This window comes from Oryzias latipes, chromosome 12, assembly GCF_053564925.1.
Source record: "Oryzias latipes strain Hd-rR chromosome 12, Olatipes_Hd-rR_3.1".
NCBI lineage: Eukaryota > Metazoa > Chordata > Actinopteri > Beloniformes > Adrianichthyidae > Oryzias > Oryzias latipes.
Genome location: NC_136248.1, coordinates 22,354,278 through 22,368,994, shown reverse-complemented (window position 1 = coordinate 22,368,994; position 14,717 = coordinate 22,354,278). Strand labels below are relative to the sequence as shown.

At 40.6% G+C, this 14,717-nt stretch overlaps 2 protein-coding genes across 4 annotated transcripts; one reads left to right on the top strand and one right to left on the bottom strand.

Annotated features, from left to right (window-relative positions):
* Positions 1-211: 211 nt before the first annotated feature.
* Positions 212-4,629, bottom strand: LOC101170606 (inactive phospholipid phosphatase 7). Of its 2 annotated transcripts, none has more exons than XM_004074876.5 (3): positions 3,945-4,629; positions 3,112-3,840; positions 212-1,510 (listed from the first exon to the last, which is right to left on the bottom strand). In XM_004074876.5, exons 2-3 carry the CDS (start codon positions 3,587-3,589, stop codon positions 1,122-1,124), a joined length of 867 nt encoding a protein of 288 aa, XP_004074924.1. In that variant the 5' UTR covers positions 3,590-3,840; positions 3,945-4,629; the 3' UTR covers positions 212-1,121. The 2 variants fall into 2 exon arrangements, with proteins under 2 accessions (XP_004074924.1, XP_011480023.1); XM_011481721.4 differs by having other exon boundaries at positions 3,968-4,629.
* fam78ab (family with sequence similarity 78 member Ab) lies at positions 3,284-14,717 on the top strand. 2 transcript variants are annotated; one of them, XM_078956336.1, is made up of 3 exons: positions 3,284-3,407; positions 6,289-6,592; positions 11,001-14,717. In XM_078956336.1, exons 2-3 carry the CDS (start codon positions 6,330-6,332, stop codon positions 11,524-11,526), a joined length of 789 nt encoding a protein of 262 aa, XP_078812462.1. In that variant the 5' UTR covers positions 3,284-3,407; positions 6,289-6,329; the 3' UTR covers positions 11,527-14,717. The 2 variants fall into 2 exon arrangements, with proteins under 2 accessions (XP_078812462.1, XP_004074788.2); XM_004074740.4 differs by lacking the exon at positions 3,284-3,407 and adding an exon at positions 4,686-5,788.

Sequence of the window (14,717 nt, the reverse complement as noted above, 5' to 3'; positions counted from 1 at the left end):
AATAAAATTAAATCAAGCATTCTTAGGGTGCATCATCCTTCTGCAGCTTTAACAAGCCACACTTTTTTTGACTTTTTTTCAATACTACTGTATTTACTTTTTTCACAAAAACAGAGACCAGCTGTCTTGAAGTAAAACAATATATAAAATTTTACTGGATTTTTTAAAAATAATCTATTGACAGTACAAATACAATAAAAAAAGTAAAAAATTATTTTCTACTTGTCCAACAGATTTTTTTTATTGACATAAAGCAAGACAATGACAACACATTTTATACATACAACTTATAGTATAGAAAATAAAGACCCATAAACATCATATAAACAATATTTAACTATTCCAAAATAGCCTTAAAGTTTTGTTTTTTCAATAAAAGGAAAGTTTCTTTACTGATTTTAAACAGAATATAAAATTGATGCATGTTTATGTCAAACTGATGGCCAAATCAGATTATTTGGTGTCACAAAATCTATTACGCACTTTAGGTGTTTAGCAAGGGTTTGTTGAAGCTTTTTTAATTGATGAGATTAGCAATTTTTGATAGTTCTGCCAAAAAAGTAATGTATTCTAGCATTACTAAAGCAGAATCGATGAACCAACTAATGCATTGAGTTTTAGTTGCCCATTAATTTTTTGAAAATGTCCAGCGATTCTATGTTTGAGGCCATACATAAATCAATTGGGAAAAATAGGAAGAAAATTGGCATGCAAGTTGGAAAGATTTAGACTATCAACACAACTGTCTACACTTGAAAACACCATCCATTTTTTTAGTACAACACCAAACTGTGTTTTAAGCTCTCCCTTGGTCTCAGTATTATGCAAAGTAAAAGAGAAGGAAAATAGAAAGAAAGATGCTACAGAGTTTGATTCAACCACATTTCAATGATTCTACACTTTTCAAAAACGACACCTTCCAAACTTCCTATTTAAGTGAGACTAAGCAGCAGATGATGGGTGTCTCAAAGCTGTCTTTCAGGGACATAGCATGCAGGTCAAACGTTAGTATTTGTTCACACCCTGCAGTAAAATCTTCTGCCTCTTGTGAAAATAACTTCACAAGACCAACTACAAGGCCAAAGTATCAAATAAGCAGGGCAAAGCCTTGCATCAAAAGCTCAAAAAAAAGGGCTCCAGCTCAGTGTGCTGATGGAAATAATAGTCTGACAGGTGTTTGACGAGAGCCACACTGTCTCCATCAGGCTGAAGTGCAGCATTCCCAATGCAAAGCCGCACACCATATCTGTCAGGTGGTGTTTTCCCAGCAGCACCCGAGACATGCCCACCAGGAAGGCCCACAGCACCAGCAGGATTCGTAGAGGCACAGCCAGAACCAGGTGGGACAACAGGAACTTGGAGACCATGGCTGCCCGACTGGCATGGGCAGCAGGGAATGAGTACTTGTCCATGGCAACACAGTCCAGGAAGCCCGGCGACATCTCCCAGGGTCCTCTTCGCTTCACGAGACTTTGGACTCCAGCCACCGTCATGACGTCAAGGATCAGGGCTATCACACAAATGAAGTAGAGAAGGGTTCAAAAGAGTGCAAGCAATTCAGGATCATCTATAAGTCAAAGGCTAACCTTACATCTCAAATAAAAATGTGTTATTAGCTTAAATCTTCTTTTTTTTGATAATGTGAAAACTTTTATCATCAGAGCTCATTGTATTACTTGTCGTAGACAAAAACGTTCACCCACTTATTATAATCATAGACATGTTCTGAATTTTATGCAAGCGTTATGGCAGTGTTGTTTGTTGCAAGTACTAAAAGAAAATCTGTTAATGCGTGCATTTTATAGACTCTTTTTTTATTTGATGTTTACTTGCTGCCTTGTTTTGCACCTTTTATGGAGTCACGTGCAAAGTAATATATATAAGCTTTGCACTTTGTCATTATGCATTGATTATTAATAGCATGTTTTCACTTAATTACTTGATCGTGTTTAACACTTTTAATTGTAGCATTTATGTTCATTGGTTTTGCTGTAGATGGGTGCATTTTATTGAAATTAGTCTAAATTTGTTTTTGGGTTTTTTTACTTGCACATCTATGAACGTCTACAATTTATTAATTTTACAGTTCTGCTGCATGTTTGTTTTACAAATCAATCTGTTTGAAAACCAGTTTACAATAATTTAAAGTTCCACTCCAATCATCTTCTGATTTATTTTCAGTGTTCTTTTAAAAGTGGTCTTCTACTTATGATTATGCCATATTTATGACATAAAAACTGTGTTGTTTTCTAGGACATCGCTTCTGCAGAGCGCCAGTGGGAGGAGCTATTGGCGCAGAGCATTTCCATCCCTCTTACTGAGAGCTCTCTGTCCACACTCCCCTGTTAAGACTACAGCCTCTCACAATGCCAAACAAACATTAGCGGGGAAACAACAAGGCGGAGCAATATTGGAACTATCCAGTTGTACAGTTTTGATCCAGATGCCAGCTCGGATGAGGAAAAACGATAACATATATGGATCTAGTCATCTACAAGTTGATGCATCAGAATGGAGCGGAGCAGGGAGCTCGTGGCGTATTTTCAACATAATAAATACAATCACTTTCAAACTACATTTTATCGTCTGCTCCTGATTTACAATTATTTGAATACTCATAAATACAAGGTTAAGCTCAATTTTCTTTAAACATGTCTTCCATCATCAGAAAAATGACACAAGAACATGTTAAAAAGCACAGCTTTCATTGTCTTTAAGCTTTTATTTCTCTGCTTTCTATCAGATGTGGAGCCAACATAATGTTCAACTTGCATTTTGTTTCATTTAAAGATTCCAAATTGTGGTGAGATGGCGTTTTCTTGAAATGTCTTTATCAAAAACTGTTATTTCCTGGTTTTAAATGTACTTCAAACAAATCATTGAGTTTGAGAATTAGTATTGATTTAAACTTTGCAATGATCTGAATGTGATGGTCTTTTAGCTTCATGGGATATTAATGCTTTTAAGACAGCAGTATTATTCAGACCCCCTTCTCCTTTTCAAAACTTATTTTTAAAGGTGTTCATTTGTCAGCACCTACTATTTTTAAGTGTCTGATTTTAGAAGTGATGCATTGTGCGGTTTGGTGCACAGGTCAGTGGTTGCATTTACCCAGCAGCAGGTTCACCAGGACCTCTTGTCCAGCCAGAGTGTTGCTCCGTGTGAGACACACGATAGTGCCAATGATCCACGTGATTCCGTGCCCCGTAAGAGCCAGCAGAGCGACCATGGAGCGACAGCCTCCCCAGGAGGACGACGTGTAGGCGCACACCCCCATGCGCTTGGACAGGCAGATGTCAATGGCGAGGAGGGAGTTCATGGCTATTCCCTTGAAGGAAGGGTTGAGCAGCATGCAGTCTTCCTCCGGCAGTTTGGTGGACTCCCTCCGATCCCTGCTGCCGCTGTCGGTAGGTTCTTCGCTCTGTTGGCTGCTTTGGGGCTTCATGATGATGGTGGGAGCGGAGCGTCTGGAGCCGCGGCGGCTCTCGGTGGAGCCGCTTGGTTGCTGGTTGAGGGATATGAACTCGGGTCGATTCAGGACACCGTTTCTCTCCCGGACTCTGGATCTCACATTGAAAGGCGATGGCATTTCTTTCTTACTGTTTTTTTTTTTTAAAAAAAAGCTCTCCAATTTTAATCGCAATCTCTGAGATAATTCAAGTGGCGCGTCCTGACAGTGAAATGTCCCAGAATAAACCAGAACCCCCCCTCATGTGTCTCCTGGCCTTAATATTAGATATATTTAGAGGCTCCGGAATGCGCAGTGTCCATGCTGTTTAGACCTCGCGCACACGCTGGATTGGGTTGCATTTGCGTCCAGCCAATGATGAGGAGCCCGATCTGCAACATGAGCATAAAACAACACCTCTGTGACTCACAGTGCGAGCGCAGCAACAACACAGATGCTCGACTGCATGTGGTAAACAATCCATGGATCTCCTCACCTATGGAGTAACAATGCGCATACCTCATCCTATACCCGCAAGCGTATCGCTTACAAAGAAAACAAAAAACAAGAAAATTGGCTTAAGGGTAAACAAAAACCAGGAGAGGCTAATTCCATTAACAAAAGATGAGACAAAAACAGCTCCGTAACAACAGGAGAGCAGGTTGCTTCCGGCCGAATTTGACGTATCTTGCGCGCAAGTGCGATTCAGATTCCAGAGGCGCGCCCTGCTGTGGAGCGGAGTTCTCCAAGGTCCTTAAACAGACAGACCACACTCCTGCATCCCTATTGAAAAAACAAAAACAAAAAATAAGAAAGATTTTCGAACAGTAACACATGCAGTTGTGCAAACATTTACGATTTACAACAAAAATCAACAGCTTAGATTTAAAAAAAAAAAGACTCAAATCCTAAGAAAATCAAATAATTGAATATGTAAACTATCAGATTTTGTCGTCTGTGGCGTTTTTTTTATGAATGCTCTCATTTGGCCTGCTTTACCTGCTGAATACATATGCACATTAGGCTATAAGTCCCAAATGATTTATTAAAAACGCGTGACAAAAGACAAAAGCTATAAACATAACAGATGTAAGCTATCACAAATTCGCGTTTGGTTGGCAAAAGTCTGCACACATTGTGATCATGACATTCAAAGACAGAAATTAATAAATTGTTCCCTCAAAGTAATAATTCGCAGTAACTAATTTGTATTTTGTGACCACAAATTGGCATTTATCAGCATTATGTGGACATAAATTAAACATTTGTGCACCCAAATTTGCATTTTGAGGGCATAAATTAGGCCTATTTTGTGTTCACAAATTAGCATCTTATGTTTGAAATTAGCACTTTTTAGTAATTTGGTCTCCCAAATTAGAACTTTGTGGACACAAAGTAGTATTTTGAGTATGTTTTGAGGTCATAAATTGTTTTTTTTGCACACAAATTAGTATTTTTGTGCAAAGAAAATGCGAAGAAAGCGCTACCTTATGGCCACAAAATACAAGTTCCTGTACAGAAAGTTCAAAACAATTGCTAATGTGTTTCCACAAAACACTAATTGTGCGCACATAGAGCTCATTTTTGCCCACAAAATAGTACTAACTCATGCAAACACAATGGTGAGCACAAAATGCTAATCTGTGAGCACAAAATACTCATTTGTGCCCACAAGATACAAAAGAATTTCTGATTTCTGAAATTCTGAAGTAGTAAATTGAAGGAACTATTACTTTTTTCAATTCATGCCCAGGGCTTCTTAGTTTTCCAGTCATAAAGAGAAAAAAATATTCACAGCGACTACATTTCCCACTATGCATGTAGGCTAGAGTGGAAGTGACGTCACGAGGGACTGTATAAGACATTGCAGGCAGCTCAAATAGACCAATGCGGAGCGGGGTGAACCTGCCACTGCTGCGATGGGACGAGAACGGAGGACCGACAGCCTGTGCAGGAATTCAGGCTGAGCTGCATCTCAGAGAGAGGGCTGTCGACATGTGACTGCCTACCCCTCCAAAAAAGAGGCGTTTTACTTTTATTTATTTGTTTATTTTTTGGTTTGTTTTCTTTTTAACTCTCGGATTATGTTTTAGTTCTTAAGCATGGGTCCGCTGAAATGGGCGCAGAAGTTGACCCGACCGTGTCCTTTAGATGTTGCGGTGCTCCGTCTGGACCACCTCTGACCTCTCTGGATGGGACACTGCCCTGCGCTGCAGCCACGCGGGGAGAATAACGGAATCATCTCATTTATCTCAGAGTCATCGCAGAATTATCGCCGGCTCTGGGGTTTCACCATCATTTCCACGCAAACATTGGAAACGACCCACCTAATCATCATAGGTATAGACTTCTTCTTTTGCACGTTATTTTTAAATTATCCCAAAATAGGGACGCGCTCATGTAACTGCGCAGCACGAGCCGTTTAATCCGCAGTTGTTGGCCGTATGTCACGCATTATCATAGTAAATACATAAATATATTCATCACAGGATATGAGCTGCCATGGGTCTAATACACGTGTCTGTGGAGACTGTTAAATAGACAGAGAAGGGAATTTGACCCTTTGTAACATTATCTGCATTCTTAATTATTTAGTTCATTAACTTTCTTTCTAAATGGGTGCCAGATGTTAGGATGTAACTATTTTTATCCAAAATGCGCACTGAGCAGTTTTAAACTGAACTTGTGCCTTTTTACGCACCGGAAGTCTTGTCCTCACCACACCAAATATGAACATCTTTCAGACAGAGTTCCTCTTTTTTGACAAAGAGATACATATATGTTTGTTTTTGAGACTTAATTCCGACGTTTTTCCATGCGTCTTCCCTCTCCTCCTCCAGACCTCTGGACGCTGTTGTGGATTGGGTTGCAGTTCAATGCAATGGGCTGCATCCAGAGTATCAGGTGTAAGCCCAAGAGTTTCCGAGAGAGTATCATCGTCCTGGAGCTGAACGCGTCCATCGACTCTAACCCCACCAGCATTGACGAGGGGTCCGGCGTGGTTTTGCGCTACAGGACCCCGCACTTCCGGGCCACCGCGCGCGTTCTGGTGCCGCCTGTGCCGGCAAAGGAGACATGGACAATTGGCTGGATTCAGGCGTGTAACCACATGGAGTTCTTCAACACTTACGGGGACAAAGGGATGTAAGTATGCAGGCTTCTTCTTCTCAATGAGCTTTAAACTAATAAGACATTTTTAGATCTGCACCAGTGACCATCACTCTTAGTCTGAAATAACCATGGCTGTCAAAAGTGCATTCAGCAGTAAGCTGTGATAATGTTTTAGAAATTCTGAATGAAGGATCGAGTTTACTGAACTACTGTCTATAAAATGTTATAATAAGAATGAAGAAATTTTGATTTTGTTTTGTATAATTCATTAAAAAATGTGTCAAAATGTGTTATTTGTTCGACTGAGCTTTTGTTTCAGACACTTTAAAAGATAAAACCTTAATCAAAACATGTGAAGTTACAAGCAAAATGGGAAGTAAAACGCATGAATAAGAAACACAAGACATCAAAAGAAATTGTTTTCTCACAAGACTTCACAGAATCGATTGCAAGAGTTTCTTGTTCCTGTTTTTGTGCTACCAATCATACCAAAGTTACTTATAGGGAAATACTACTACGTGGTGATACTAGGCTGGGTTACACAGTTGTTCTGCAAACAGCTTTGAAAAAGATTTTTTTTTAAAGTTAAATAAAGAAAATGAAGGGAAATAAAGTACACATCCAGAGTGCAGCCTTGCGTGTGTCAGCAAAACCTGGGTGATGTGAGGCTACAACACAGATGGAAAATATAGGCCTGATCCATCCGCTTGTCAATACGGCTATTTTAGTCCAGCGGTTCCTCGCTCAGACAGGACCAGTTTCAGTTTTGAAATCCGGAATGAGCGGCAGCTAACGGCCCTCTGAGCATGTCGGGCAATCTTTTCCTTTCTCGTGTTTGCTCAACTTCTCGTCTACTGTAAGCAGTGGACAAACACACGCTGATCTTAACTGCATGTTATCTGTAGACGCCGCAGGAGAGGATGCTCCAGAGCTGCCTGACTTAGATTAAATACTGAACTTTCCCTGACACCTCCACCCCAGCACAACCCCATTAGCAAATCTGTAAATGCAGCCTTTAAAAGGTTCGTGGAAAAATCTATAATCTCAATTTAATTCTGTAACTTACTGTTTCTGATGCATTTTCGTATTTTGTATTATGTCTTAGGGTTCACACTTTTATCCCGTTTTAAGGCTACAGTCAATCAGGCTGTTCAGGGACTTTTCAGCTGAGCGATTTCTGTGCTGCTCAGCATGCTGCATGTGGACAGAACAGCTGAGGATGGTGTTATGGAGGATTTTTTTCTCCTTTAGTTGCACTTTCAGGCTCCACTCCAGTATAGGTAATTAGAAATGGAATTGTTTTGAAATGCTGTCTGCTGTATGTGCAAAAACACAATACTACACGCACACAAAATGAACTGAATGCTTTAAATATTGTTTAATTATTATGATGATGCTTTTTTATGGAGTCCTGGACATGACATTAAAAAAAATGTTCCTTCAAATTAGCATTCTATGGCCACAAATTGCTATTATATTTCCAGTTTGTGAGCACAAAATACCAATTTGAAGAAATTGCTAATTTGAGGGAACAATTGTTTTCCACAATGTCATGTCCAGGACTCCGTAGCTGAGGGTTCTTTCTCTAACTTGTGCACACAAAATGCTAACCTATGCACACAAAATACTGACCTATGCACACAAAATACTCACTTGTGAATACAAAATGCAAACCTCTGTGCCCAAATTAGTGTTCTTTGTGCACAAAATGCAAAGAAAATGTTAATTTGTGGATATTATAGCTATTTTAGAGATTTCTTTTTTCATGGCATGTCCAGGGCTCTGCACTTTTTAACCTCTTCAGTTCTGAAACAAACATGCTGATGAGTTGTGGTTGCACTTTTTTTAACCCTTGTGCTATCTTAGATGACCCCACCCTTACATTGACGTGTTATCCCTACCATGACAAAGGTGGATAAAGGTGAAGAGGATTTCATGTGATCCATGGACACCAGTGAAGATCACAAATCGTTGAAGAAAAAAGGTTCAGCGCACTGTCTAGTGGGGTCAAGATGACCCAACTCCCAATGTTAACGTGCCTAGGATAACACAAGGGTTAAAAGATTTTTCTCTGAAGTAGAGCGGGTGTCACTACCTGTAAAATCAGAGAAAAAACCCCTTAGAAGTCTTCAGCATGTCGTGTGTCTTTGTCTCTCAAGTCACCCACAATATGGAAACCCACCTGGCAGCAAAGTTGTAAAAACCAGAAATAAGCCTTGCAGCCTCTGAACTGTGATGAACCATTTCCAGTACAACACCGAAGCTTTAATCTGGCCCAGATCTCTGACATTTCATCTGTCACAGATTTCTGCTGGGGCTTAAGTCAATTTTGTCTTAGATGAAAACCTGCTTCAGAGCTTTTAGCTTTGATCCGTGCTGCTAGATCAGCTAGTGATCAGTGTGCATAGGTGACAGGAAATTGCAACTAAGCACTTGTGGACTCCAGATCTTCCTGAGAAACCGAAAGCTGCTCATCACCATACTTTGCATCTAAGAGCATTCCGTCAAGTTAAAAAGACCACAATATCAGGGCAGAAGTAAACTTTCTACAAATCATTTTGCAGTTAAATTAGATTATCTTTCTGAAAACAAATGTGCACATGCTGCTAAAAAAAGAGTCTGTCATGCCCACCTCCCAGTGAATTTAGAATCCCCAGTGTGAGTCCATGTGGGGCTAGAGATCCTGCTGTTATCTCCACTGTCCTGCTGATCTTCAATTTCAGGGAATGAAAGGTAATCCCCTGTCCGCTGGAGAGAGAAAATCAATGAAACTGAAGGTTGCTGAAGTTGTTCCGTGACACCAGCTGTGATTGTCTCTGTATTTTATCGTTATGGTGTATTTCATCTCAGCGGGACAAACATTTTAACAATTTCAGATGTTTTATTTGCTCCTGTCCTGTGTTATTAAATCAAAAATAATATAATGCTCACAAATAAAAGATTTAGAAATAAAAAATGGAAGTTTGTTTGGTCAAAAATAAATAGATTCTAATAATTTATTTAAAAAATATCCAATGGTAAATGGCATATGGCATTATCCAGTGCTCCTCTACATAACTTTAAGGCCCAGAGTGCTTTAAAGTACTTTTGCACAGTCCCATTCACTGATGCACACACACACATTCACACACTGATGACAACTCCGCCGCCGAGCAATGGCATTAACCTATAACCACCAGGAGGAATGTGGGGTTCAGTGTCAGGACACTTTGACTCATGGGTAGCCAAGGCAGGAACTGAACCTGCAATCTTCCCATCAGAGGTCAACCAATAAATGCATAATTGACATCAAACATTCAGTGGTTTTGCAGCTGTACATTGAACATCTGAACAACGTTTGGCTTATAGTACCGAATAATACAGTTTTCCTGTCTGATATTGCATCACTTTCTTTCATTAAGTAAGTAAAATCTTGTGTTACTCTTGTAGCCAATATCTTATTTCCTATTAGTGACAAACTAAGACAAATATTGTTCAAAAACAGAACTGTAGTAAATTTAAAATTTATGATTTTCTTCATAGTACTCTTCCTATCAAAGATGCTCCTTTCCTCATAAAAGTAACATAATCTGTTGCCTAGACAACGTAAAGTGTTCACTTCTAACTGTAACGCTACATACACACTGTACAAGTGATGCACGGTCAAGAACGTACTAAACCTGATCGACATTTAGCCCATGGTGTTCACACTGGACGAGCAGGGAGGGGCTTCTTCCTCTTTTTCTTTTGCTACTGTTTACTAGTGCATGTTCGTCACCTACAGTTAGAAATGCCTTGGTGCGAAGTTTCTAGTCGATGTAAATCTCGCAATCCTTGCTCCAGGCCTTTTCTTTTACAGCTCTTTTCCGATGTATGAAAGACTTGGTGTCATATTATTCCAGCCAAACACAAACTGCAAATATTAATTTTTCCGTTATGATCAATTTTCAAACGGTTGGTACTTTGAAAGTCCAGATTGTGAGTTTACATAGACTTTTCATTGGAAGATGCTGCTTGACTGTAGGTTGCAGAGGGCGGTGTAAACTGACTTCAGGGTTATCAATAGAAAGTTAAATTGGACCTGTGTGTAACCTGGATCTCAAAGATCAGGAGTTGTTTTGGAGGTCCACTACATGAAGAATCAATCTGTCTGTTCCAAGTGCGTTTGTAAAGTCTTGGGATGTCCAAGCATTTGGTGAAAAATAAGTCTGAGGCCCAATCTGCCCCCGTTGCTGCAAACTTTTATCACTCCCCACTGGCCCTTCGTGTCACGTTTGGTCTCCTGCATCCTGTTCCTCCCTCATGAAACTGATGCAGAAAGGTCATCCACAGCTGCAGGATTGGCAGCTGTGGAGTCAAGACTTATGACATAATAGCAACCATTCTCATCTCAATCTCCTAGGCTTTCTTCAAACTTTTAAGCTTCACTCTGATTAAATCCTCCTCATCTTTTCTTTTTCAGGTCAAGTTGGGAGCTTCCTGACCTTCGAGATGGCAAGATCCAGGCCATCAGCGACTCGGATGGAGTCAACTACCCGTGGTACGGCAACACGACAGAGACCTGCATTGTAGTGGGCCCCACCAAGAAGGACAGCAAGTTTACTGTTAGTATGAATGACAATTTCTACCCCAGCGTGACCTGGGGAGTTCCGGTCAGTGACAGCAACGTGCCTCAGCTTAGCAGTATCCACCGTGACCAGAGCTTTACCACCTGGCTGGTGGCCATCAATCAAGCCACCTCAGAGACACTAGTCTTGCAGACCATCCGCTGGAGAATGCGTCTTCACATTCACGTGGATCCAGAGAAGCCCCTGGGCCTCAGGGCTAACCTGAAGGAACCTGTGGCCCAGGAGCAGCCTCAGATATTAGGCAAGAATGAGCCCATCCCCCCGAACGCCATGGTCAAGCCCAATGCCAACGATGCACAGGTGCTGATGTGGCGGCCAAAGAATGGTGACCCTGTTGTGGTCATCCCACCCAAATACTGACTTGCTCCTCTGACCAGACTGGCCTTGGATACCTGAACAATATCACCTTTTCCCCCAATTCCTTGCATATTACCAGCTCTCTCTCTTTTTCAAATATTTACTCCTTTTTTTTATATATCTCAAGTTTTATAATGAAACCAGCATTGAAAAAAAGACCAGTTGTTGTGGGGGAAGGGGGGCTCAAAGAAAAACCTGGAGGGAATCAGCTGTAACCGTTCTTCCTTCATAGGTCGGGTCTCACTGTGCTAAACTGCATTTTGAACTCTTCATTTAGGCTTTTTTGAACCAAGTGATTGTGAGCGTGGTAGGGTTTAGCCTTTGCCAAGATCTCGATCAAAACTTCAAAAACTAAAGCAGCTTTTATTTTTGGGCTTGAAGAGTTGCGGAACATGTTTTCATACTTTTTTTTTTAAAAGCATAAGACATTCGATCCACGCTGCCTTAGGTTTAAACGGCTTTCCACTCCAGATGTTTTAGCCTTAAAAACCAAAAACTGTGCAACGCAGTATCTGGTCATTTGTTCCTGACTGTTGGTGCTGATGTGTGGGTTTAGGACATGGAACGCTTGCAATGAGAAGTCTCACAGATAGTATTTTAACTTAAAAAGCTGCCGTGTACGGAAACAGTGAATTATGCAACAGATGATAGGCTCTTTTTGCAGAAAAAGTCGTCCCACCGTCCATCAGTAGTGCTAAGCACAACAAACTAAAAATGCAGTAAGAAGATCAACTAAAGAGCACTCTTATATGTTAAATAGCTATTAAAAATTGCATGCACCAATCCATCTCAGGGCGTCATTTGACTTCCTTCCCCTCCTTTTTTATCCTTTGTGTTTAAAGAGAATTAAATAGTAAAGGTAGGGATCTTTGTCCACAACTATGTTGAAATAACAACATTCGCTTTTGTTAGATTTCAATCGCTTCCAATCTTCATGTACAACTCTTGTCCTCCATCTTTTCACTTTCTGTCTTCTGCCTTCGCCTCTCCTTGCTTCCTCTTTCCGTCAGTTGTCGAGGCTGTCAGGCAGAGCAGGAAGCATGTGAGGTTTCGTTGTGCCGACTGCTCACTTGGCATATAGATGACCCACTTCTATTCGCTTGGAGTTGTAGCTCGTGCTGCACGTTGGGAAAGGAGGAGGAGGGGGAGGTGTCCTTTGTATATTTTACCTCCAGCAACTAAAGTTCAGGCACACACAAATGGGTAAACAGCTATGTTCACTCAAATCTCAATGGCTCTTCCCAAAAACCTGATTAAATCTCTTTTTTTTCTTAGGAGCGTACAGAGAAAATTTTTTTTTGACGGGCTCAAAAAAAAGTTTTTTTTTTTTTTCCTCTCTCCATTTTCACTTCCTGTCTCACTTTAGCCAAAGAAGTCGTTTGCATGTGTTTCAGTGATTTCTGTGCTCCCGTCTTTAAAACATATACCCATATTTCATTCTTTTCTCATTTTTTTTTTGCTGTCAATTGAAAACACAAGTTTTTTTTGTAATTTTGGTGCACTTTAGCTGCAAAATGCAAACAAGTTTAAGGCTAAAACTCCAGAGATAAGCGGTTTGATCTGGCTGTCAAATAGCCAAGTGCATGTAGACATCATGTCTGCAAAGTAACACACTGGAAGTCAGACAATAATAGGCTCCCAGATCAAGTCCATCCTTGTTGTAGGATGAAATGCATTCTGAGCTCACACAACCTGACACTTGAGAGCAAAATGATAAGTCGGAGGACTTTGTTGAAGGGTGAAGAAAGAAAGTAAGAGGCTGCTTGAGGACTGCTGTCATAAATAGATCTGCAGTCACACACTGTCTGAAGCCCTAAATGGACTGAACTGTGGTCAGCTGAGCCAGATAGAGTCACGGTCCAGGCTGGAGTGAGGTCAAATGGCAAAATGAGGAGCTATCCTGCAACAATGGAATCCATTTAGACAATGGTGTTGGCTTATATATATATTTTTTGCCAAGAGTGGCTTCAGTCACAAGTCATCCCAATTTATTTTTTGTTTTGACAGCTCGAGATAGCTGCGGTTCTGAACTCAGAGACCTCTCACCCAGCAGTACATCATAGCTCGGGGCTCACAACTGAAGCGTGTTTCATGTAACGTCGGGAAATGCCTGCGCTTTGGCTTCTCAAATCTCACCGCTGGGGGTTTAGGGGAATCTTGGCGATGTTGTCAAGTCACGTTTGTTTCACAAACAGCGCAGGAAAGGATGTGTCCTTGTCATAAAACACACTCGGGGAGGTTCAGAGGGGGAGGCCTGGCGTGATATCTGATTGCCACAGCAGTGTCACATTGGCAGAGGGAGCTCATTTATCAGGCCTGCACATGGACTGGCTTAGAGGCCATAAACGTAGCTTTTTTACAAGTAAGCAGGAAGTGTCACAAGCAGGCATCTTTAGCTGATTTCATTTTGGGAGCATTTCTGGATGGGAGAGTGTCTCTTTGTCCCACCCTGTCATGGGTGATAAAGGCGAGTGTTTTCTGTTCACGCCACTGAAAACCTTTAGTGTTCCTTAAAGAGACCAGTAAAAACAGCACTTGTTTTTTATTGATGGCAAAAAGTGCCAATGTAGGTTGAAGCCAAAACTATGCAGTGAGATTTAGAGTTGTGAACTCAAAAAGCTCTTGGCACTGAACTATTGTTTGGTAAAAGGTGTGTTTGCATTTGCAGAGAAACGTTACAGATGTAGCCACACTGAAAGGGCTGTGCCAAGTGAACAGACACCTCCTCTCCTTAACCCAGATCCTCCTAGTTCTTCAGAGGGCTGCTACCTTTTGCTTTGTTTTTGTTTTTTAACTTAATCTCCATGAGGCATCAGAAGCATCTTACAACTCGCTTCATGACTTTGTTTTGACCTTTTTTTTTATCCAAGGGGGAAAAGAGAACATTATTCTTAATGTTGCTTCATCTCTTTCTTTTAAATGAGAAATTGTGATTCTTTTTTATTTTATTTTATTTTTAATAACTCAAAATGTAGTAAACAGGATGACAGACTGGGTATTTTTGTCATTTTGTTTTCTGGCTTTTCAGCACTGGAGAAGTAAAACAAAATGTGTTGTTTTGTTCAGCTTAGACTATTACAACAATACTTGAAAGTTGCCCATTCTGGCAAATATTTAAAACTGTGAAAATGCACAAACTGGGAAAACGTATCCCTGAATGTTTTTACATGAATAAATAAAATGTACATACAAGA

Excerpts from the sequence above, each read along its gene's own strand:
- LOC101170606 (XM_004074876.5), bottom strand. The coding sequence starts at position 3,589 with ATGCCATCGCCTTTCAATGTGAGATCCAGAGTCCGGGAGAGAAACGGT. Across the intron at positions 1,511-3,111 it reads CCTGGTGAACCTGCTGCTGG|CCCTGATCCTTGACGTCATG; the intron begins GTAAATGCAACC and ends TTTGTGTGATAG.
- fam78ab (XM_004074740.4), top strand. The coding sequence starts at position 5,641 with ATGGGACACTGCCCTGCGCTGCAGCCACGCGGGGAGAATAACGGAATC. Across the intron at positions 5,789-6,288 it reads GACCCACCTAATCATCATAG|ACCTCTGGACGCTGTTGTGG; the intron begins GTATAGACTTCT and ends CTCCTCCTCCAG. Across the intron at positions 6,593-11,000 it reads ACTTACGGGGACAAAGGGAT|GTCAAGTTGGGAGCTTCCTG; the intron begins GTAAGTATGCAG and ends TTTCTTTTTCAG.